We start from the raw sequence: 25,723 nt of genomic DNA, 5'->3' as shown, positions 1-25,723 counted from the left end.
GGCCCCCACCCCACCAGTAGGGTAGCCTGTATTAGAGAGAAAAACAGACAAGATGAGAGTTTATGGCCAGTAACAAATCAATCTGGACTGTACTGGAGGAAAAACCCTCATTAACGCTATCATATTCCCCACATTTTATGTGGGGGGAAAAATGATGAACATAAACACTTTTATCATATTGGAGAGCCTAATATATATTTGATTATTAATTTTTTAGTTTTATTAAGAGTTATAAGAATTCTCGGGGGCACCCAGGTGGCACAGTGGATAGAGTACTGGCTCTGGAGTTAGGAGGACCTGAGTTCAAATATGACCAGACACTAATAATTATCTAGCTGTGTGACACTGGGCAAGTCCACTTAACCCCATTGCCTATCAAAACACACACACACACACACACAAAGAATTACAAGAATTCTCTTTTATTAAACTAATAATGTGATTATGAAGCTCCAATTTGATGAAATTTTGGAGGGGAAAGTTCTTGTACTTTAGGAGAATGAATGAGAATTTGATTCTCTTAAAAAAGGTAGGCCAATTAAGAGGCTTTTCAAATATTTCAACTGAGAGATGATGAGAGCCTCAATTAGGGTATAGGCTGTATGCCTGAAATTTAGATGTGAGAGTGATGATGTATAATTGACAAAAATTAACAAAAATTGATAAGATTTTTTTGTTTGTTTTGCAAGGCAATGGGGTTAAGTAATTTTCCCAATGTCACCTGGCCAGATGATTATTGACTGGGCTCAGATTTGAATTCGGGTTCTCTTGACTCCAAGGCTGGTACTCTATCTACTGTGCCACTTAGGGCCCCCCCCAATTGATAAGACTTAATTGAATTAAAGGAGAGTCGAGAATGCCTCTTAAGGTTCTGAATTTGGATGATTAGAAAAGTTAGTGGTGCAACAGAAATAGGGAAGTTTTGAAACAGGGATGATTTTGGGAGGAAATGTCATGAGTTACTTTTGGATATGGGTTTGAGATGGCTGTGGGATATTTTGATAATGTCCAAAAGGCAATTGGTCATTAGGGACTAGAGGAATTTTGGAGAAAGAACACAACTTGATCTGTAGATTTGAAGGTCATCAGCATAGGAATGATAGTTGAATGAAATAACATAAGGAAAATGTGATATAGAGAAGGAAACCTAGAGCTTAGCCTTGGTAGAATTCATACTTGGTGGGATAAGGAAACATTTCTGAGAAAGTTTGGTCATGGAAATAGGAGGAAAACCAAGAAAGAACAAGTATCACATAAGATGAAATAGCCAGGAGAAAATGATCTAATACAATTAACCTTAATTGTAAAATTAGAGAGACATTTCATTTAAGTAGTGGAGTCAGAAGCCAGATTGCAAGATACTGGGAAATGAGTGGAAGGTGAAAAAAATAGAACAAGCAGGACCCCCCCCCCCCCAGATTTAGGTTCTTGAAAGAGGAGAAGAAACTTTAGACATCCAGCAGATTGCCTTCTCTCTTATTCCTATTCTGTCTTCATTTCTCCTTGTCTGCTGGCTGAGGTCTTTGTAAGGCACGTCATATACATGCCTGGCACTTACTACTTTCTGAACAAATATTTGTTCTCTTCCCCTCAATCCCTGATTCCCTGCTACTTACAGACTTGACTAGGTCTCCCCATTCTCCAAAAATGCTCACTTGATTATTCCGTCCACCTCTGCTTCCCATGTCATCTCTCTTCTCTTTTGTGATTATACTGCTTAAATGCCTGTTCACAGTAGAAAACATTTATTCCTTTCCCCTCCCTCCCTCTCTCTCTCTCTCTCTCTCTCTCTCTCTCTCTCTCTCTCTCTCCCCCTTCTCTCTCCCCCTCCCCTTTCTCCCCCTCCCCCTCCCCCTCCTTTACAGTCTGGTTATTAAGTGTCTGAGGCCAGATTTGAACTCAGGTACTACTGACTACAGGGCTGGAGCTCTATCCACTGTGCCACCTAGCCACCCCTTAATTGCCAAATCTAATGGCCTTTTTTCTATTTCTCATTATTTTTGACCTAGAGAGGTTTTGAGGCTTTGGCATGGTCAATCAACCACTTCTCTTTGATGTTCTCTTTTTTTCTAGGTTTTCATGATGCTACATTCTCCTCTTACCCATCTAACTATTCCTGGATTACCTTTGTTGGTTCATTATTCACATGATTGTGGATGCCCCCACTGACCTCTGTCTTGGACTCTTCTTCTCCCTTAATACTATTATTCACTTGGTGATCCTGTGAATTTCTAAGAATTCACTGATCATCTTTGGACTGATGATTTTCAAATCTATCTAGGCATCTCAAACCATCCTGCCTACCTCCAACTTTGCATCTCTAACTGTGTATTGTATATCTCCAACTGGATGACATATTTATATCCACATGTCCAAAACTGAACTCAGTATTACCCCCCCAATTGTTCTCTCTTCCAATTTCCCTGTTACTACTGTTAGTAATAGTTTTCCCAGTCATCCAGGAGTTACAACCTAGGTTTTATTTTCGACTCTTCCCTCTTACCATTCTCTCCTTCCAACCCCCCACCCCATGTCTACTCTCTTGACAAGACATGCTAATTTTACTTTTTCTTACAATGCCCCCTTCTTTCCCCAGAAAGAAGCTTCTTTAATTCCCAGCTGGACTCATAACATCAGCCTGTTGGGTATTCTTGCCACAAGTCTTTCCCTCCTCCAGTCCATCTTCAATCACTCTCTGCTCAGTAAATACCAATGACTCCCTCTCATATCCGGTATCAAGCAGACTCCTCTGTTGGGCACTCCCAGGTGGGCATTCAAGTTCTTCATTGCCTGTACTTTTCCCTCCCTTTCCACACTTAATTTTTTTAAGGATCTAGATTTATTTATTTTATATTATTACAATAATCTTGTTATGAATAAACATAAACGTCCCTTCCCCCCAAGAAGATGACAAACCTCAAGAATAGTGAGAGAGATAGAGGGCGGCTGGGTGGCATAGTGGATAAAACACCAGCCTTGGAGTCAGAAGTACCTGGGTTCAAATCCGGTCTCAGACACTTAATGGTTACCTAGCTGTGTGGCCTTGGGCAAGCCACTTAGCCCCATTTGCCTTGCAAAAACCTAAAAAAAAAAAAAAAAAAAAAAAAAAAAAAGAATAGTGAGAGAGAGAGAGAAAAAATGTACTTCAGTCTGTGTGCAGATTCCAATGGCTCTGTCTCTGGGGTGAGTTGCTTTCTTTATCATAAGTCCACCAGAAAAGTTGCTTCAATATTTTTCCCACAGTTGCTGTTACTAGCTGTACTTCCACTCTATTTATTCTGTTCTCTCTCTCTTTCTCTCTCTCACCTTTCATCCTGGCCCTGTCTAAAAGTGTGTTGTAATCTAAGTAACCTCTCCCCACAATCTTCCATTTCTTCTATCACCTATTCCTCCCTCCTTCCCTCTCCCATTCCCCCTTATCTCAACCCTTTCTTCTCATTTTTCTCTAGGGTAAGTTAGATTTCTGTACCCTATTAAGTGTGTGTATATTACTTCCATCTCTGAGCCATTTCTGATGAGAATGAAAGCTCACTCATTCCCCCTTGCCTTCCCCAGTTCCACTCCATTGAAAAAACTTTTTCTTGACTCTTATGTGAAATTTCTTAACCCCTTCTTCATCTCCTTTCCCTTCCTCCAAGTACTTTTCCTTTATTACCCATTGACTCCATCTTTTTACTATATTATACCATTATATTCCACTCCTTCCTGCTCCTTGTAACAGCTCTTATAAATGAGAAAGTTCATATGAGTTATCAATATCTTCTTCTCATGCGGGAATACAAACAGTTCAGTATCATTAAATTCCTCATAGTTTGTCCTTCTCTTCCACCCCCTCTGGTTCACCTGAGTCCTGTACTTGGAGATTAAACTTTCTGTTCAGCTCTGGTTGTTTCAATAGAAAAGTGTGAAAGTCCCCTGTTTCATTGAAAGCCCATCTTTTCCCATGAAAGAGGATGTTCAGTTTTGCTGGGTAGTTGATTCTCGGTTGTAAACCAAGATCTTTTGCCTTCCATAATACCATATTCCAATCCCTACAAGCCCTTAATGTGGATGCTGTCATATCCTGTGTAATCCTGACTACGGAGCCTCGATAGTTGAATTGTTTGTTGAATTGTTTGTTTCTGGTAGCTTTTAGAATTTTCTCTTTGACTTGGGAGTTTTGGAATTTGGCTATCATATTCCTGGAAGTTTTTCTTTTGGGATCTCTTTCAGGAGGTAACCAGTGAATTCCCTCAATTTCTATTTTACCTTCTGCTTTAGGATCTCAGGGCAATTTTGCTGTATTCTTGAAAAATGAAGTCTAGGCTGTTTTCCTGGTCATGACTTTCAGGTGGCCCAATAATTTTAAAATCATTTCTTCTGGATCTGTTTTCAAGGTTGGTTGTTTTTCCAATGAAATATTTCACATTTTCTTCTAATTTTTGGCTTTTTTTGGAAGAGTTTTATTTCTTCCTGATTTCTTGCAAAGTCATCAGCATTCTTTAGTTCCATTCTGCATTTGAAGGAGTTATTTTCTTCAGAGAACATTTTTATCTCCTTTTCCAGCTGGCCAGTTCTGCTTTTTAAGGTATTCCTCTCCTCATTTGCTGCCTTCATTCCACCTTCGATCTGACCCCCACACTAACTTCATAACACCTCCTTCCTGCTCCCAACACTCCAACCCCAAAACAAACAAACCAAGACAGCAACAAATCTCTTCCTTCCAATAGCATTAGCCTTTTTTGCTATTCCCCAAATACAGTGCTCTGTCTTCCAGCCATGGACATTTTTATAGGTTCTCCCTTAGACCTACAATTCTCTCCCTCTTCAGTTCAACCTCTTGACTTCTTCCTTAGTTCTAATGTCTTTTCTCTGTTAATTATTTCCAATTTATTTGAATTATAGTTTATCTCAACATCTTTGCCTGTTGTTTCCTTCATTTTTCCATGAGAACAAGAATTATCTTTCACCTTTTTTTTTTTATCCCCAGCATTTAGCACAGCACAGCACATAGTAGGTACATCATGTTTATTGATTGACTTGGCCAATTGCAAGGTCAAGTGAAGAATTTTTTTAAGCACAAAGAGATTTGCACATGTTTGCAGATGGTAGGGAAGGAGTCTTTAGAAAAGAGAGATTGACAATGAGGTGTAGAAGGAATGATAGAGAGAAATTGTCCAAGGAGATAAGGAGGATCACAGTACTGGGAGCACAAGTGGAGAGGTTAGCTCATTGGAACCTAGAGCAAAGGAGGAGATGGAGGATGAAGAGGGGTTTGAGCCTTTGAGGAGAGTTGTAATAGTGAATCACAGTAGAGAATATAAGGTTTCCCATACAGCAGTACAGGCCTAGCTGAGATTATTAGTCATAAATTTGTAGTGAACCCATTTTGCACATGCCTGATTTTTCTTGGGGGAGTATTTGACTAATAACAAAGGTGGCAAATAGTGGGAACAAAAACTAAAGTTTGTGAAAGCATGACTAGGAATTAATTAAAAGGCAGCTAATTAACTGTAGGATCAGTACTGAAGAGGAGGAAAGAACTTGAAAACTTTCTTTAAATTACTATAGTTTTAGCATAGTTTTTATACTGACAATTTTTGTTCCTTTTCTAGTCTGTACTCACAAGTATTTTGTTTCTCTTTCACTGATTTAATATTTTTAATTTCATTTTTCCTTAGAGAATGCAGTTGGATATAATTTTGACAAGTTTACAAGATCATACTCATGTAGCATCCCTACTTGGTTATAGTTCACCTTCTGATTCTACTGATGTTTCTTCCATATGTATCTCCTATGGAAACCTGTCAGATCAACCATATAGCACTCAGAGTTGCCATCCAGATACTCATTTAGCAGAAATTTTAATGAAGACTTTACTAAGAAATTTAGGATTTTATACAGTAAGTAGTTTATAGTTTATTTAAAATTAAATAATACTGTTTTTGTCTTTTTTATAGATATATTTTTGTCTTAATGCAAATACATTTTATCCTGTGAATTTTTTCCTTCAGATTTTTAGAAATATTAAATAAAGAAAATTTTATATAGCCAGAAGGAAATGGGTATAGCTAATGAGTATGGAAGATTTGTACTTAAGACTTCCCATACTGCTTTTTCCTGAACCCTTAATAATATTTTTTGTAATAGAGATATTATTTTTAAACAAGATCACATTTACTGTAATCCAAATAAAGGTCAGTTAATATTTTTGTTTTTTCCACAAAATATCATGATTTATAAAGTTCTTGATTAAATCCAGCTATATTATTTCTGTGCTCTCTCCCTCTCTAGTAACCTTATAGTAAAGGGATATTAGGTTGGTTTGATATGATTTGTTATTAGTGAGCCCTTTTCAGATCATTTAATTCTTTCTAGGATTTACTTAGATATTAATGCCAGAATCATTGATTTCCCCCCCACCCCACCCCACCCCAATTAGCCAATCTCCATTTGGAGCAACTTAAAAAAAAATGACCAACAACATTTCACTGATCATGTGTTTGATTCCTTTCAGTGTTCTCTAATCTTTTCAACTTTATTATTTATAGTTTATATCATTCTTTGATTATTGTATTTGGTCTGTCTACCCACCACTATCCTAGGCCAGCCACTTTTTAAATGTATATGCCTTTTTAAAATCTGAGTTTATTAATGATCTTTGTTAATTTAATTAATTTGCAGACAGTTTTATTTGTGTCTTTTTTAGGATCAAGCATTTGGAGAACTAGAAAAAAATAGTGATAAATTTTTACTTGGGACATCATCATCTGAGAATAGCCAACCTGCCCATCTTCATGAATTGCTTTGTTCTTTGCAGAAACAGCTTCTAGCATATTGCCACATCAACAGTGTTAGTGAGGTATTTGATTCTCTGTTTTTCTTCTGAGAAGATTGTGACAAATAAGTGTCCTCAGGACTTTAGTATTTGCAGTTTTGAGAGCTATATTTTTGTGACTTACATCTTTTAAAATTATAGTAATTTAAGCAATTCTTCTTTTTAGAATTCAAGCAGTGTGGCATTGCTTCACAAGCATCTTCAACTCTTATTACCTCATGCCACAGATATTTATTCACGCTCTGCAAATTTGCTGAAAGAAAGTCCTTGGAATGGCAGTGTTGGGGAAAAACTAAGAGGTTTGTGCTAATTGAATTTCAGGTTTAATGTATTTAAATCAAGGTCTTGAGCCCTTTGAAATAGTGAAATTCCTTATTCTTTACTAATCTGAAAACTTAATAGAGAAGCACAAATTTTTCAGTAGTAGCTGGCTAGTAGCTTGACCTCTTAAAATTTTGATTACCAGATTGGAGAAGTTTAATTTTGTTGTTGTTGTTGTTTTTGTGACTTGCCCACGGGTACACAACTAGGTAATTATAAAGTGTCTCAGGTTGGATTTGAACTCAGGTCCTCCTGACTCCAGGGCTGGTACAGTATCCACTGTGTCACCTAGCTGCCCCCTGAAGCTTAGTTTTAAGTTGAAGGGAGGGTACATAAAATCAAAGATTAATTTTAAATAAGACTTTTGTATGTAGTTTGAAACAGTGCTGTTTTCCAAAGTAATTTTAGATAAATTCTTTTAAAAACTATAGTTGAAAAGAACCTACTTTGAATATTGTTCAAAAATAGCTATGACATCTATAATTTAAAAATCTAAAATAGTGAGTGAATTCTTCATTACATATACATTGATGTTTTCACACAACTCCTATTTTTTCTTTTTTTTTTAATTATTTTCCTCTTTGTCTTCAAAATTTAGTTCTTTATTTAGCTTTCTATCTCTCCTGGGATGTCTTTCCTTTGTAGGTTGTTAATCTATAGAATCTATTTGTTTTTTCTTTGCTTTCCTAACTTGGGTGAATGTCTGACTGTGATTTACTTTACTTTTTATTGCAAACTCTAGGGCAGGGGGTGAGGAATCTCCAGTGTGGGGCCCTATATTGGTCCCGTTAGTCTGGTGTTGCAATTGCAACTGCAGGTGGAATTTGAAATTCAGTAAATCCATGTTCATTTTAAGAGTGAATTAATTTGATGTTTGACCAAATATAGACTTTGAATGACATTATAAATATTCAAATGGCCCTTGGCAGAAAAAAGGTTCCCCATCCCTGCCCTAAGGCAGGTATGATCATTTTTCTTTCAAAGTTCTCTCTATCTTTTTTACTTCAGCAATTAGTTCCACTACTTAGTGGAAAAATCATAATTGACTAGAATTTATTCTTGTTATTTTTTCATAATACCTTTTTTTTCTTTTGCAGAGGGAGGCGTAGGATGAATTAAACATTAAGACAAGTTAAGACAAATCAAGAAGTTATTAGCTTTTGGGAGTAGCTAGGTGGTGCATGGATAGAGCACTGGCCCTGGAGTCAGGAGTACCTGAGTTCAAATCCAGCCTCAGACACTTAATAATTATTTAGCTGTGTGGCCTTGGGCAAGCCACTTAACTCTATTACCTTGCAAAAAAAAAAGTTATTAGCTTTTCTACTTTTTACAGAAAAACAGAACTTGAACAAATTGTCTGGACAATTTGAAATCTCCCATCACCACTATATCATGCCTTTGTCACAGACTTGTGATTTTTTTTGCCTAAACGTCTCCTGTTTCCGTTTTCTGTCCAAGTGGTCTGGATACTCAGATAAAAAATTAGTTTTTTTCCTCTCTCCATTGATTTTTATTCAGATAGTCTCCACATCTTTTCCTCCCTGATTCCTGGATTTCTCCACATCAGTATGCACTTTGAATATACAGTGATATTCTTTTTGCCTATCCTGTTTCTTTTGAATAAGATATATCCATTTAGAGTCATGTTTCAATCATAATTTCATCCTTGTAATTATGTCTATCTCTATATTCTCTTGTCTGTTTGAGCTTTAGGCTTTGGGATTTAGACAGTCAAAACTAGGTTTTTCTATTAGCTTCTTTTCTAATTGTTGCCTTGAATTTTGGAGTATTTTCTGAATATTATAGGGAGAAAAAACTGCCTGGGTATATTCACCAAGCTTTCAAAGAAGCTTTTCAGGGATGAATTAATTAAATATTTGACTGAATAGAGAAGGCTAATTTTTAGATTTTAAGTTTTGGCAGGAAAAAAAGATTCCCCATCCCTGCCCTAAAGAGACAACAAACTTCTTATAGTTGCTCTGGTATTCCTCCTCTAGTAATTGTTTTTGCTTCTTCTTGGGCCCTTCTGAATGATTTCTTAATTTACAACTCTGTTTCTAATATATCATCCCTTGGAGAATAATCATTTAGCTTTTTCTAAGCATTTAGCTCTCACCTCCTCAAGAATAGCCCCATTTCTTTTTTTGCTCTTAAGAGTTAACACTGACTTTTTCCTTCCCTTTTTCTACTCTCTAACTTCCTAATAAGTAGAAGATTTATTTCCTTCCCTTTTATTTCACAGATCACTTTTTCAGGTGAAATCCTGATTCAGTTTCCTTTAGGAACACTTTATTCCCTAATGGCTTGGGGTGTGGAAAGGTGTTTCATAAGACTTTTCACAATATACTTGAAATACAGATCTGGTGGTCTCTTGACTGTGGCAGAAATGTGAAGAGTACACACAGAACCACCTCACACAGACAACATACTGGGTTCAGTGAACTTAGAACTGATCTAAATATGGCATGTCATATTTTAAAAATTCAAGTCATTGATTAATTTTGCTTTATTTTTTCCTTTATAGATGTCATTTATGTATCTGCTGCTGGCAGTATGCTCTGCCAGATTGTAAATTCTTTACTGTTACTGCCAGTGTCAGTAGCTCGACCTTTGCTGAGTTATCTACTAGACCTTTTGCCACCTCTTGATTGCCTTAATAGACTGCTGCCAGCTGCTGCTCTTCTAGAAGACCAAGAGTTGCAGTGGCCCCTTCATGGTAATCAGAACTACCTACTTATTACCATACTATAAACGATATGGAAAAAGAACAAATAATATTGGTAAATTAAAAGTTGTTATTCTTGCTTAGAACAGTAAGGACTTTGGTTTGTTGGAGCTTGTAGACTGAGGAGCACACATAGTTTATTCAAGTGATGTTTGCGTGAGGAAAAATAGTTGCTGCACGTGTGATTTTACAATGATTTCATCTTTTAAGTAAGCTGAACTAGAATTTCTAAAGTTGATTCAGCAGTGAAAGATGCCTGAAACCAAATATAGAAAAACTTGTTTGACACAGTTATAGTGTATATGTATAGTGTACAGTATAGTATTCAGGAAACTTGACTATTATTTCCTTTTGACTAATTTTGATATTATTATTTTAATTTGAGGTGTTATCTGAATTCACTTTTATTATGAAGTGAAAATACTTACTGAAATCTATAAAAATAGTTGAAAATATTCACTTTTAAGCATGTAAATATGTTTTTGAAGGCATTTTTTAAAGAATTTATTTATTTTGAGTTTTACAATATTTCCCCTTATCTTACTTCCCTACCCCCACCCCCCCACAGAAGACAATTTGTCAGTCTTTACATTGTGTCCATGGTATACATTGATCCAAATTGAATGTGATGAGAGAGAAATCAGATCCTTAAAGAAGAAACATGAAGTATAAGAGATAGCAAGATCAGACAGTATATAATTTTATATAATACATAATCAGACAAGATATATTTTTTTCTAAATTAAAGGTAATAGTCCTTTGTCTTTGTTCAAACTCCACAGTTCTTTCTCTGGATACAGATGATATTCTCCATTACAGAGAGCCCAAAATTGTACCTGATTGTTGCACTGATGGAATGAGCGAGTCCATCAAGGTTGATCATCACCCCCATGCTGCTGTTAGGGTGTACAGTGTTTTTTTGGTTCTGCTCATTTCACTCAGCATCAGTTCATGAAAATCCCTCCAGGCTTCCCTGAAATCCCGTCCCTCCTGGTTTCTAATAGAACAGTAGTGTTCCATGATGTCCATATACCACAGTTTGCTAGACCATTCCCCAATTGAAGGACATTTACCTTGATTTCCAATTCTTTGCCACCACAAACAGAGCTGCTGTGAATATTTTTGTACAAGTGATGTTTTTACCCTTTTTCATCGATTCTTCAGGGTAAAGACCCAGTAGTGGTATTGCTCCATCAAAAGGTATGCACATTTTTGTTGCCCTTTGGGCATATATCTCTCCAGAATAGTTGGATGAGTTCACAGCTCTACCAACAATGTAATAGTGTCCCAGATTTCCCACAACCCTTCCAACAATGATCATTATCCTTTCTGGTCATATTGGCCAATCTGAGAGGTGTGAAGTGGTACCTCAGAGGTGCTTTAATTTGCATTTCTCTAATAAGTAATGATTTAGAGGAATTTTTCATATGACTATGGATTGCTTTGATCTCCTTATCTGTAAATTGCCTTTGCATATCCTTTGACCATTTGTCAATTGAGTAATGCCTTTTTTTTTAAATATGACTCAGTTCTCTGTATATTTTAGAAATGAGTCCTTTGTCAGAAACATTAGTTGTAAAGATTGTTTCCCAGTTTACTACATTTCTTTTGATCTTGGTTACAGTGGTTTTATCTGTGCAAAAGCTTTTTAATTTAATGTAATCAAAATCATCTAGTTTGTTTTTAGTGATGTTCTCCATCTCTTCCTTAGTCATAAACTGCTTCCCTTTCCATAAAACTGACAAGTAAACTAGTCATTGATCTTCTAATTTGCTTATAGTATTATTTTTTTATGTCTAAATCCTGTATCCATTTGGATCTTATCTTGGTATGGAGTGTGAGGTGTTGGTCTAATCTAAGTTTCTTCCATACTACCTTCCAATTTTCCCAGAATTTTTTATCAAAGAGTTTTTATCCCAATAGCTGGACTCTGGGTTTATCAAACAGCAGAATACTATAATCATTTCCTGCTGTTGCTCCTAGTCTATTCCACTGGTCCACAACTCTGTTTCTTAGCCAATACCAGACAGTTTTGATGACTGATACTTTATAATATAATTTTAGATCAGGTAGGGCTAAGCCACTGAAGGCATTTTAAAGTTACTTAAATAACATTGTTAAATCATGGAAAAGTATAATTTGAAATATTTTAATTGAAGGTGAGCTATAGTCATATAGGAAGAGCTCTTGACTAAGAGAGAATTGAATTCTTGTCCTGAGCTTGAAATTAACTAAATTGTGTGATCTTTGGCAAATTAATTTTCCTTTTGAGAGCCTTTGTTTCCTTACCTTTAAAATGTAGGATTTGGACTAGAACTAAGATTCCTTCTTATTCTTAAATTCTCTATGTTTTTTGAATGATATTGAAATGAAGTACCAAATCCATAAATCATTAAAGCACTGGTTTTAGGGTATGAGCCATTCTTCATTCTTTTGATTTCTTAAAAAGCACCCTTTTTAAAAAATTTACTAACATTGACACTTTTTTTTGAAGATTGGTTAAAAAATAAATGAATAATAATAGTAAATGATATTTTTTTAAAAGTTTTCTTTTAAGCCTAATATATTTATTTATTTATTTGTTGTTTTATTAGGTTTTTGTAAGGCAAACGGGGTTAAGTGGCTTGCCCAAGGCCACACAGCTAGGTAATTATTAAGTGTCTGAGACTGGATTTGAACCCAGGTACTCCTGAATCCAGGGCCAGTGCTTTCTCCAGTACACCACCTAGCCGCCCCACGCCTGATATATTCAAAAAATAAATGGGTGGAGAAAATTCATTTGAAATGCTTTGTTATATTTTGATGATTGTATTAGAATTAGTAGGATGTAAAAAGAAAATCTTTTATGAGTTGTTGACTAAACCATTTTCTTGAAAGTTTATTATAGTATGATAAAACATTATACTCCTCATTTTAATAAAGCAGCAGTCACTGATGATTTTCTCCTTAGGAGGGCCAGAACTGATTGATCCAGCTGGAGTGCCTCTTCCTCAGCCTGCTCAGTCTTGGGTGTGGCTCGTAGATCTGGAGAGAACCATTGCTCTCCTCATTGGACGGTGCCTTGGGGGCATGTTGCAAGGCTCTCCTGGGTCTACTGAAGAGCAGGATACAGCATACTGGTTGAAAACACCACTGTTCAGTGATGGTGTCGAAATGGATATCCCGCAATTAGGTAAATCCCTGCAAAATTTACAACAGTGTCTTAGTTGCTACTTTTTTGTTGGGTTTTCCTTATTGTGTTATCTTTATTAGAGTACTAATGGAAAATTTTTCAAAAACAGTAGAGTAAGGGTTCTGAGCCCTTAACTTCATGCCTTCAAAAAGACAGATGGGATAATGTAATAAAGAAAACTCACTTTAGATTTAGTTATACAGATAGTTCTCACTTTTTGGAAATTTACATTTGCATAAAGAATTCTTAAAGAAATCTGCATTCCAGAAAAATTCCCATGTTAATTTTGCTGTAAGGTTCTATGCATTCTCTTATTGTTCCTGCTCCGTGGCTTGGCACCCCATGATTTCTCACTCCCCTGTATTTCCCCCAAAAGTCCTCTCCAGCCATCAAAAAAGATCCCCTCTAAGTAAAAGCAGAAGAACATGTATGGAGAGACCTCCAGTTTCAGATTGGGAACTTGACCTGAGACCTCTAATACTATCCTACTCCATGCACTTGCCCCATGTGACCCTCAAGTATTATTCTTAGTTCTGACTAGACCCTAGCCCTAATTCATTTCTTCTCCTGCTCTTGCTTCTCTGTCCCTAGCCCCCATTTATCCTTGAATTATGTGCCAGTCCTCACCCTTTTGTCTTCCTTCCTTTCCTGCATCTGAGAGCAAGCTCATATTTAAAAATCACGTTACATGGTTGTGGAACAGTCTGCTACATAAAGTGAGAATTGTCTGTACTTAGGCTCTATCATTAACTAGCCTAGAACAACTTAGATATATATTCTTTGCCTTAAGTATTTTATCTATAATGTATCCATGATTTTCTCAGTTACTGACATTTTATAGGCAAAATTTTGGTTCAAATCAAATAAAGAAATTCTGTCAGCCCTGGATTGTATCCCCTTTCCATTAGTGCTTTCTTCAATCAGTCAAAAAACAGTTATCCAGTGCTTTCTATGTTTCAGACATTGTGCAAAGTCCTGGGGGCACCAGGAAAGCTAAAGACAATCCCTGCCATTAGAGAACTCATAACTAATGGAAAAAACAAGATGGAAATAATTAGGAAAATTAATGTACAAAAAAATATACAAGAGGAAATCTCAGAGGGGAAGGTGCTAGCAGCTTGGACTGAAAAAAGACCTCCTTTAGAAGACAGGGGTCAAGCTAAGACTTAAAATAGTACAGGAAAACTAAGTGGGGTGAGAAGAGAGCATTTTACAGGCATGGGAAACAGTAACAACGAAGGCACAGACATGGGAGATGGAATATTTATTGTATGCATAAATAGCAAAGTAAGTTAGCATGACTGGATCCTAAGAGTGTATGGTATTGAGACAACTATGTGGCACAGTGAATAGCGCACTGGCCCTGGAGTCAGGAGGACTTGAGTTCAAATGTGGCCTCAGACACTTAATAATTACCTAGCTGTGTGACCTTTGACAAGTCACTTAACCCCATTGCCTTAAATAAAATTTTAAAAAATTGAGTATTGTAAAGGTTAAGGAGACTGGAAAGATAGGAAGCAACCAATTTATGAAGAACTTTCAGTGATGACTAGAGGAATTTATATTTAATCCTAGAGGTAATCAGGCACCATTCATCTTTATTGAGGAGGGGAATGCCATGGGCAGACTTACTTTTTAGAAAAATCTCTTTGTAAGCTGAGTAAAAGATGTGTTGAAATGGGGAGAGAACTTGAGGCAGTTGAGGCATTGAGAAAGATGTTGCAGTGATTTAGGCAAGAGGTGAAGAGGCCCAGAACTAGGGTTGACACTGTGTGCAAAGGGAAGAGGGATTATTTATATACATGAGACACAGTATGAAGGTAAACATGACAAGATTTGGCAGTCAGTATGAGTTGAATGAGAGAGGGAGGCTTCTAGGATGACAAGTAGGTTGAAAGCCTGAGTGACTGGGAGGATGGTGGGAATAGGATAAAAAGATAGTAATAGGAAGTTAAAAAAAGTAAAGGATTAGAAAATGAGATAGAGAGGAAAATAATGAGTTCTGTTTTGGACATGATTGAATTTGTGGTGCCCACAGAATATACATAAAAAAATTCAAATTCTAGTCAGCAATGTGACACTAGAATTTAGAATGGAGTCTAGGAATGAGTATATAGGTATCTGTATCATCTTCATAGAGATGGGAACTGATGAGATCATTATATTTGAAATATAGAGGAAAAGAGAAGGCCTCACAAATCATTGAAGGTTTAGCCATAATCATTGGATATAAATTAAATTAAGAAACTTAGAAGGAAGGAGCTATTAGGATAGGTAGCAAGAGAACCAAAGGAGAGCAGTGCCACAAAAAAACCTAGAGAGGGGTATATCCAGTAAAGAATTAAATTATTTTTAAATTGAAAGATTTGTTTTTCCAACTACATGCAATGGTAGTTTTCACCAGTCATTTGTTTTCTTTTGCAAGGTTTTGAGTTTTATGTTTTTCTCCCTCCCTTCCCTTCTCCCCCGCCCCACAACAGAAAGCAGTCTAATATAGACTCCACTTGTATAACCATGTTGAAAACATAGATCCATATTAATCGTGTTGTGAAAGAAGAATTGGGATTAAATTATTTTCAAGATTTCTTCTGGCTCTAACATTCTATAACACTATGCCCAAGCAAAACAAAAAACCAAACATTATTAGAATCAAAGAAACTTGAGAACAGCTCCAAAACAAAATGAAAGAAAAATTTTGCTTTGAAGGTTGAGGAAATTTTGTTAACTTCTGAATGAATAAGAATTTGAAGATCCTTTATTGAACCAAAAACCTTCCTTCTGCTTGATGAATATAAGTACTGCCAGTGATATCCCTGAATCAAGGGAAAAGGAAAGCCCTTTGAAGTGAAATTAGACATAACTGCTAGAAATTCTCCATATTCTCTGTTTGATTTGGCCTTTTGCTAGCATTTAAAATAATTTCAGAAAAACCAGTTGTTTTAATTGCTATTGTTTCTGCTTCTTAAAATTGATGTTGCTGTCTGAAAAAGAGGCTGTTTATTTGAAATATTTGATATAGTTTGTATGTTTAAATAAAATTGTTACTCAATTTGATTTTTCTTTTTTAGTGCATCTGTTTAGTAGTTCAGTTACATTATGGACTAATTATGCTTTTGTAGGCTAGCCTGGAAGCCTAATTCCCATTAATGACATAAGTTGGGTTTTGCTTGTATTCATAAAGATACATCCTTTTAATTATGAATTATCATTTATTATTCTTGATTGAATAAATCTTTCATGATGAAATCTAATTAAATCAAAGAAAAAGACTTCTCATTTAGTCTGTGTGTCATTCCTATTCTCAATTGTGCTTAAGGACTTTGCCTTATTTCATTTATTGAAATTCTCTATATTTATGAAAAAGTTGGTAGAGTTTTGTTTGTAACATAGAAAATCTAAAAATTTTTAAACTATTGACAAATTTATTTTTAGACAAATGTATGAGTTGCCTATTAGAAGTGGCTCTTTCTGGAAATGAAGAACAGAAGCCATTTGATTACAAATTAAGACCTGAAATTGCTGTCTTTGTTGACTTGGCATTGGGTTGTACTAAAGAGCCTGCTCGAAGTCTTTGGATCAGTATGCAAGATTATGCTATTAGTAAAGGTAAGATGAGGAAAATAAATGGAATACACTTCTTTGTAATTTTGTAGTTAATAGTATGGAGTATCATGTGTACCTAATAGAGTGGTCCAATTATTGTTTGTTTTCATTAAATATCAAATCAATTTGTCAATGAAATGACTTTAACTTGTTCTCATTTTATTGGGAGATGTGTTTTGTACTATTTGAGGTAAATTTAGTATATAACAGTTGAGAATTATAGAAAAATAACTTGGCGGTTCATTATTTTATAAAAATTTCTGTTTTTCAAATTGATCGTGATAAGATTTCTTTAAATATTTGATTCTTTCTCACTGGAAATTTGGTTCAGTGTAGTCAGCTTTGGAATAGTTATTAAAATCCCTGGATTCTGGTTTTTGGCTTTTATCTTAATTATTGGTATAAACTTGGGCTATATATACACACACTGTATTCTGTTATGGCCTCAATTTCTTTAAGTGTAAAGTAGTAAAAAAAACTCAGAGAATTATAAGAATCAACTATTTGAGGTGTAATATATGTGGAAGTTGTTTGGAAAGAATACTATTTTGTATTTTTCAGACTTTTTCCAAAAGACATAATTTTTCTAAGCATATGCCTATAATTTAAATTTTCACAGCATCCCTTTCTTCTATGATGCTTTAGTTTTCATTTTTTCTTTCTAAATAATGACCTCTGGATTGATCAGAATCATATTTCCATAATTGACATTCTCCCCATCATTCTCCCTTACCCTACCTTTTGTTTTCCTCTGTTCCTTTGCAGTTTCTCCTTTCTGCAACAAAAAAAGTGAATAAAGATCATATTCAGAGGTTTTCACCTACTGCGCTCTATTGTTTTGGTGTGTAGTGGCAAAATGAAATGTAAATGATTCAGATCTTTAAAATACCAGCAGATGGTGCCTTTGTAAGTGTCACCCTATTCATTGATTCTTTCATTCATTCAACAAATATCTTTTGAATGCCTACTATTGCAGGTAGAGACAATAGAAAAAGAAAAATTAGTTTAAAAATCTCTCATTCCCACATATTACCCATTTTTAATGGATCCTGAAAAGGATTTTAGATTCTTTTAACTAAGTTGGTTTTGTGTTTCAGCTATCTTATAATAATATAATCACTTGTGATGATAGCTTATTTTTAGTTATTTTAAATGTTAGATGAACCAAAAGTTCATCTTATAGCTCTGTTTGCTGAAGAGCTTTAAACATTGTAACAGATGTTATACCTGATCATTGGAAAGCATTCTGTAGTACTTGGTTTGAAATGAATGCAAACTTTAGTTTAGAAAGAACCCAATGCTTTATCCTATCAGGATAATAATCCCTGCCAATTATAAAACTCAGAAAGTGAAATGCCTCAGTTTTGGTGTTTTATTTTATTTTGTTGTTAATTAAATAGTGGTGCTTTGCAAAGGATCCAATTGTATTTAAATCAGGGCAATTTTAGATAATTCAGACATTCCTCCACTATAGTATATAGTATACACTGTCTGAATTGGTTGACAGGGGCAGCTAGGTGGCACAGTGGATAGAGCATAAACCCTAGAATCAGGAAGGACCTGAGTTCAAATGTTGCCTCAGACACTTAATAATTACCTAGCTGTGTGACCTTGGGCAAATCACTTAATCCTACTGCCTTGTAAAAAACAAAAAATAAAATGAATGAATGAATGAATAAAATAAGGAATTTAAAAAAAAGAATTAGAGGGACAGCTAGGTGGCACAGTGGATAGAGCATCGGCCCTGGAGTCAGGAGGGCCTGAGTTCAAATCTGGACCTAGACACTTACTAGTTACCAACCTTGGGCATATCACTTAACCCCATTGCCTTACAAAAAGGAAAAAAAAGAATTAGTTGATAAAATTGATGGTTATCTCCCTACTAAGAATGTATATTGACTATAGGATCATATTAATATCTGTTATATTTAAGTTTTTTAAAATGTATAAAGTATAAAAATATTAAGCCTCTTTTGTGATTGATTTTACATATTAATTTTCTTGATTATGGGCAGTGTTGCTGGAGAGCCTAATCCCTCAATATATAAGATAATTTTGTGAGTTGAGTTAATGATCAAAAATATTGAATCATTTGGTGGTCAGACTTCTGGTAATAAACTTCTCACCCAACTAGCTGGTCTTTGGATGATGATCTATTGCTGGACCAGTTTGAATAGGATCTGTCAGGGCTTTTCTTTTTGGAATTAATTTTTTCTTTTCAAAAAGAATGAAATGCAATGTAGTTGAAAAGTAGTGTTATAAAACATTGTCTTGGAATATTTTACAAAAATTAAAATGAAATAAAAGTTCCTAATGTGAATAAGAACAAGTAACAAATTGGGACTTTTCTCATTTTATCTAAAAGTATATTGTAATGGCTATATACAATGTAGGCATTTATTTAATGCTTGTTGAATGAATGAAGTTTGCATTTCCAACAGTCTCTATTTAGGAAACATTCCCTATTCAGGGGACAGAACTTTACTACATCTGAGAAGTAAAGAATTTACACTAACGTAGAATAAAAGAAAGAAAATAAAATTTTTTTGAAACATCTAACTAACCCCCACAAATATACTTTCTAACTCTCTGATCTGGTTTTTAATGACCTATGATGGTCTCAGACCAAATGTTTAGTTCCTTACCCAAAGTAAGTGAATATTGTTCTTGGTATTTAGAAAGCTTCTGTAAATAAGTTATTTTATTACTAAAACTATTAAAATGGATCAGAACTACTTTTAGTGTTTTTTGAATTTTAATGCCTCGTTTTTATTTTCAGATTGGGACAGTGCAACTTTAAGTAATGAGTCACTCTTGGACACTGTATCTAGATTTGTTCTTGCAGCTCTTTTGAAACACACAAATTTACTTAATCAAGCATGTGGAGAGAGCAGGTAAATAACATGAAACCATCTTCAGAACAATTTTCACCTTTGTTACTAGAATTTATAACTATCTTTCTTTACTTAGGTATCAACCCGGTAAAACCTTAGCTGAAGTATACCGTTGTGTATATAAAGTTCGAAGTCGTTTACTTGCTTGCAAGAACATGGAACTCATTCAAACTAGGTCATCCTCAAGAGATCGATGGGTAAGATTAGAAATAATTTTTAATGAAAAAGTTGTGCCTTGTGTGGGAGTTAGTGTTCAAAAAAAATTGGGGGGAAGCAAAATAATCTTGAGATTTTAGTTAAGTATAGGCTTAATATTAAACGATGATATGATGCAACTACTCCAAAAGCTACTGCAGTCTTAGGCTTCCTTGATAACAGTATAATGTCCAAATCATGGAAAATAATAATCCAGATCATACTTCACTCTCTTGAGTTTTGCTGCCATGCTTCAACATCTTCAAATCAACAACTTTCAGTTAATTATAGACTACTATCCGATGGTAGAAAAGGGTGCTTTGTCACTGAAGGTAGTGAAGGCAAAGACTCGAAACTCCCTCAACAACTTTCAGATAATCTCAGCTAACAAGGATTGCCTTATCACTAGAGGTAACAAATGTTTGAATCTGTCTGATATCAATGATAGTCTTGAAGGAATTCTTGGATTGCTGGAGAATCTGTTTTAAATGACATATTGTAAGGTCCCTTCTCAATGTAAGATTCTTTAATTATAAACAAAATGCTGTATATTATAGAAATGTCCTTTAAAAATATTTGCTTTCTCAATGTATTCATTATTTTGTGCTCCATTTTAAGTAATTTTTAGCTTTTTAAAAAATCTAAGCAAAATTTGAAATTTATTATCTTGCTCAAAATTTATGATTTAGAACTTATTGTTATTGTTGTATTATTATTAGTGTATTCTAAGGTAATTAGTTAAATTAAGGAAGACCTGTAAGTCTCACTTCTTACCACATACTAGTCTGTGTCACATAGATCAAATCACTTAAATTCTTGGTACCTAGGTAATTCTGTTTTAAAATAAATTTTTATTGATATCTTTCTGGTTTTTACATTGTTTTCCACAATATCCCTTCTTTTCCTTGAGAACCAATTCATATAACAAATAGTATTTTCTAAAGATTAAAAAAAGAAAAAATAAAATAGAGAAAATCAGCACAAAGATCAGTATATTTAAAAAAACCTGAAAATACACAACATACAATATCTGCAAACCTTCTACCTCCATGAAGAAGTCAGTCTGGGTGTCCTGTTGTGTCTCTTCATTAAGCCATGCTTCCTTATAATTTTGATATAATAGGTTTTGATTTTCTTTTTTGTAGTTTCATTGTTTTTCCATTTACACTGTTGTACTTTTATGCTATTTTCTTGGCTCTGCTTTTTTTAATTCTGCACCATGAATACTTCTGTAATCATCACATATATCCTCAGTTGATGGACATCTACTTTTATCTCAAAAAAACTCTGCTATAAATATTTTATAGTATATTAGTACTTTTTCCTTAACAATGTTTTTCTTGGTATATAAGTCCAGTAATTTGAATCTCTGTTATAAAGGGTATAGTATTTTAGTAACCTTATTTTCATAATTGCAAATTGCTTTCCAAAATGGTTGTACCATCTTCTAGCTTCACCAATAATGTAAATAGTATGCCTATCATCCTGCCACCCCTTTATGAGTGATTATTGCCAATTTTGATCATCTTTGAAATTTGTAGATTGTAAAGTGAAACTTCAGCATTGTTTTGATTTACATTTCTCTTATTGATTTGGAATATTCTTTCATGTGGTTGTGAATACTTTGCAGTACTTTTGCAAACTCTTCATATCCTTTGATCACTTATATATTGGCAAATAACTATTAGATTTACATATATTTATTATTTATATATCTTGGATATCAAACCCTTATCACAGAAATTTGAAGGATTTTTTCTCATTTGATCATTTTAGGCAATAATTTAAGATTTTAATTTGAAGAAAAATATTGATCTACACTGGCAAAGGTAAAGGGAGTTTTCTAATCTAGGCATTCCTTTTATCAGTGAAATTATAAGTCTAGCTCCTATTTTTTATAATTATATAAATATTTTTGTTTTCCATTTATATACAGTAGTAGGTTTATCCCAATGATTTTTTTAGTAAGGTTTTGAATTTTGCACTTTTTTCCCCCTACCCTCCCTTCCCTTCCTTCTCCCAACCCACAGAAGGCAATCCGATAATCTTTCATTATTTCCATGCTATGCATTGATCAAAATTAAATGTGTTGGGAGAAAAAATATATCCTTGAGGAAAAAAATAAAATATTAGAGATAGCAAAATTATGTAGTACATAAGACAACCTTTTAAAAAAAATTGAAGGTAATAGACTTTGGTTTTTGTTTAAATTCCACAGTTCTTTCTCTGGATACAGATGATATTCTCCATTGCAGATACCCTAAAATTGTCTCTAATAATTGCACTGATGGAATTGAGCAAGTCCATTAAAGTTGATCATCACCCCCATGTTGCTTTGTTAGGGTGTATAATGTTCTTCTTGTTCTGCTCATCTTGCTCAGCATCAATTCATGCAAGTGTTTCTAGGCTTCTTCCCCATCCCTGGTTTCTAATAGAACAATAGTATTCTATAACATACATCTACCACAATTTGTTCAGCTGTTCCCCAATTGTGATGGGCATCCTCTCGATTTTCAGTTCTTTGCCATCACAGAGTCTAGTTCCTATTCTTTAACCTAGATTTAAATAAAATCAAGAAAATTTGGTTTGGAGGCAGCTAGGTGGTGCAGTGGATAGAGCACTGGCCCTGGAGTCAGGAGTACCTGAGCTCAAATTTGGCCTCAGACACTTAATAATTACCTAGCTGTGTGACCTTGGGCAAGCCCCTTAACCCCCCATTGCCTTAAAATAAAAATAATTTTAAAAAATAATTAAATTTTTGACTTCCAAATTCTGTTCCTTCCTCCTTCCCCTTCACTGAGATATAGGTTATTCAGGTACAAGTATTAAGCATCAAATTTAGCAAACATTTCTATGTCTGAAGTTGAGAAAATTAGATGGTATATGAAACTGGCAATCTGTTACATACAACTTACTTTTCTTTTTAATTATGATTAATTCAATGTTACTTTCAAAGTTGTATTGTTCATCTGTTTCTGAACTTCCTTCTGTTTGTTTCTCAGCATTTTAAAGAAATATTCAATAATTCTTTTCCTTTCTTCATTGTTTTGATAATACTATTAATACTCCCTTTTACTGAAAAAATAAAAAAGGAGAGCCAAAATTCTTGGAAGAAGTAGGCAAAATTAAGCCAATTGACCATGTGGAAAATATCTTATTCCACACTTAGAATCATTACACTCTGGCAGTTGTTGGGTAGTATGTTTAATTATTGATCTGGCTTTGTGTTGGATAATTTTAGCTATCAAAAATGTTAAGTCTTTTAGAATCCTGCCCCTTCCCTCACCTCCATCCCCAAAATATTGCATAAGTAGTTCTTCTGCTTAGGCTTAATTTACTCTGCATCATTTTTTTACAAGCCCTATTTAGTTTCTCTGAAGTTTTCCCTTTTCGTAATTTCTCATTTTCTTTTACCTAGTCAGTAGTCATAAGTTTTCTTTTCTTTGCCACAGTAACCAGAACAGTGATAAATGTTTGTGTGCATATGAGTTTTTTCCTTTTTCTTTATTCTCTTTGGATTATAGGCCTACTAGTGGTATTGTCAGGTCAAAAGATGTGCACAGTTTAGTGACTTTTTGGTGATAGTTCCAAATTGCTTTCTGGAATAGGTGAAGCAATTCATAGCCCCACCAACAGAGCATTCTTTTTTTTTTTGTCATTTTTTTCCAATCTGCTGAGTTTGAACTCAGAATTGTTTTAATTTGTATTCCTCTTAACAGTAATTTGAATTTTTTTAATATGGCTATTGATAACTTGAATTTCTTTCTTTGAGAACAGTTTGTTCTTTGATCATTCACCTATTTGAAAATGATTAATATATTTAATCAGTTTCTTATTACATAAATTTTTTTGTTTTTCCAACTACATACAATGGTAGTTTTTACCATTCTTTTTTGGGGGGGGGCATGATTTTGAGTTTTACAATTTTTCTACTCTAGTTTCCCTCCCCACCTTCCAAAAGCAATCTGATATAGGTTTTACATTTGTAACCATGCTAAATATAGATCGAAATTGAACGTGGTAGAATCAGGTTCAAAAGGAATAAAGAAAACGTTGAGATAATAAAATTATATAATACATAACACAGTTTTAAAAATTGAAGATAATAAGCTTTTTAAACTCCACAGTTCATTCTCTGATATGGATATTTTCCATCACAAGTCCCTTAAAATTTTTTCATTATTCAATCATTTCTGTACAAAAATTTTTGTCAGTTAACTATTTTTCTTATAGCTTTAACTCTGTTGGTTTTCTTTTTAATTTTAACTATTTCAATGATTTCGTTGATCCAAAATCTTTTGAGAGTTATGTCATCAATATTGTCCATTTTACCACCTGTCATATACCTTTGTTTGGTCATAAATTTTTCCCGATTTTCTTCCTTGTTCCTCTAATTTGTTTATGATGTGACCCTTTTTTTCTAAGCCATGTAACTTTTTTGCATGCAGTTTTTTGCATTAGATAGTGATCTCAACCTAATTTCCGCCAAGCTACATTACAGTTTACTTTCTTCATATAGATAAAAAAGTGCTTATGTAAAGTACTTATATATAATAACATATATAATTTGAATAGTAATGTTTAAGAAATCATTTTTATATAGGCAGGTAGTTGGCATGGTGGATAGAGAGTACTAGGCCTGGAGTTAGGAGCATTTGAATTTAAATCTAGCCTCAGACATTTTCTAGGTTGTGTAACTACTCAAATCACTAAGTGCCTGAAAAAATTATTTAAATAGGTCATTATACATATCCCAAATGTATCCCTTTTTTTTGAAATTCCATTTTCCAAACCACTGTTCTACACATTTGTTTGCAGCTTCCCTGTTATTATCAGATCCTTATTCTTGCTTTATACACACAGTTGCGATGTTTTATCATTGTGATCCCCATAATATCTTTGTATCCTTCTCTTTCTTTCTATTCACAACACTACTGCCCTAGTTTACCTCGTCATCACTGCCTACTTGAACTTTATAGTGATATTTTTAAAATTGATCTTCTTGGACTCAAGTTTGCTCCCCAAAGTAATCTGTCTGCCTCTAAGTTCCAGAGTGATTTTTGTAAAACAGAGATCTGGCCATGAAAATCGGTGGCTTCCTTTTGCCTCTAGGATAAAATATAAATACTTTCATTTGGCATTTAAAACCTCTCAAAATTGGACTGTATGCTAACTTTCCAACCCTACTTGCTGTCACTCATGCTTGGTTCATTGATTGTTTGTCTTACTGATCCTCATCAATGAGCCTCCACCCCTGTCATCTTTCATGCCTTTGCTTCCTGGACCACATGCTTGGCATGTGCATTCTCTGCCTCCTAGAATCCTCAGTTTCTTTTGTCACCTTCTGGAAGTTGTTCTTTGCTAGTACATTCCCTTCCCTTCTCCCCTATTCTTAAGAGATATATATGTTGCCTCTCATGATGGTAAACTTCTTAAGGATAAGCACTGTTTCACATTTGTCTTTATGTCTCCAGTGTATGACATATAAGGGGTATTTAGTCAAAGATGCTTCTTTACTGGTTCTTGTAAGTCCTGTTCATGAGCCCTCTTCTTGAGCTTAGAGTGCTTATTCTATACTGTAGATATGGAAGAGAGAAAAAATATATGTACTCCTTCCAATCTTTGTAAACATTTGTATTTAGATAGAGGAAAATGTGTGCATTGATCTTAGTATTTTTCCATAAGTAAAAATGATATTATTAATCCTATCCTCTTAAGGCTTGCGAAAATTATTTTCATTATGTGATTTCAAATTATTTTTTTCAAGATTTCAGAAAACCAGGAATCTGCAGAAACTGATACACAGGAGCATTCTTTTACTCGAACCATTGATGAAGAAGCTGAGATGGAAGAGCAAGCAGAGAGAGACCGAGAAGAAGGACATCCAGAACAAGAAGATGAAGAAGAGGAGAGAGAGCATGAAGTTATGACAGCTGGTAGTAAGTACAATTTTCAGGCAAATTTTGTCTAATTTTTTATTTAAAAGGTGGCAGTAT

The 25,723-nt window shown here is 34.5% G+C and overlaps 1 protein-coding gene across 12 annotated transcripts in view; it reads left to right on the top strand.

Moving 5' to 3' along the window:
- HERC1 (HECT and RLD domain containing E3 ubiquitin protein ligase family member 1) overlaps positions 1–25,723 on the top strand; it is a 211,125-nt gene that overhangs the window by 58,387 nt on the left and 127,015 nt on the right. For 11 of the 12 annotated variants that reach the window (XM_074234348.1, XM_074234347.1, XM_074234346.1 and 8 more), the window contains exons 14-22: positions 5,661–5,882; positions 6,689–6,841; positions 6,984–7,116; positions 9,663–9,854; positions 12,814–13,035; positions 16,468–16,641; positions 19,418–19,532; positions 19,609–19,729; positions 25,495–25,666. In XM_074234348.1, the coding sequence (XP_074090449.1) occupies positions 5,661–5,882; positions 6,689–6,841; positions 6,984–7,116; positions 9,663–9,854; positions 12,814–13,035; positions 16,468–16,641; positions 19,418–19,532; positions 19,609–19,729; positions 25,495–25,666 (1,504 nt within the window). Of the gene's footprint in view, positions 1–2,623; positions 2,767–5,660; positions 5,883–6,688; positions 6,842–6,983; positions 7,117–9,662; positions 9,855–12,813; positions 13,036–16,467; positions 16,642–19,417; positions 19,533–19,608; positions 19,730–25,494; positions 25,667–25,723 lie in introns of those variants that run through there. The other variant, XM_074234356.1, reaches the window with a different exon arrangement.

The sequence above is a fragment of the Macrotis lagotis genome, chromosome 4, assembly GCF_037893015.1.
Source record: "Macrotis lagotis isolate mMagLag1 chromosome 4, bilby.v1.9.chrom.fasta, whole genome shotgun sequence".
Taxonomy (NCBI): domain Eukaryota; kingdom Metazoa; phylum Chordata; class Mammalia; order Peramelemorphia; family Peramelidae; genus Macrotis; species Macrotis lagotis.
This window is presented reverse-complemented; position numbering and strand designations above follow the sequence as displayed.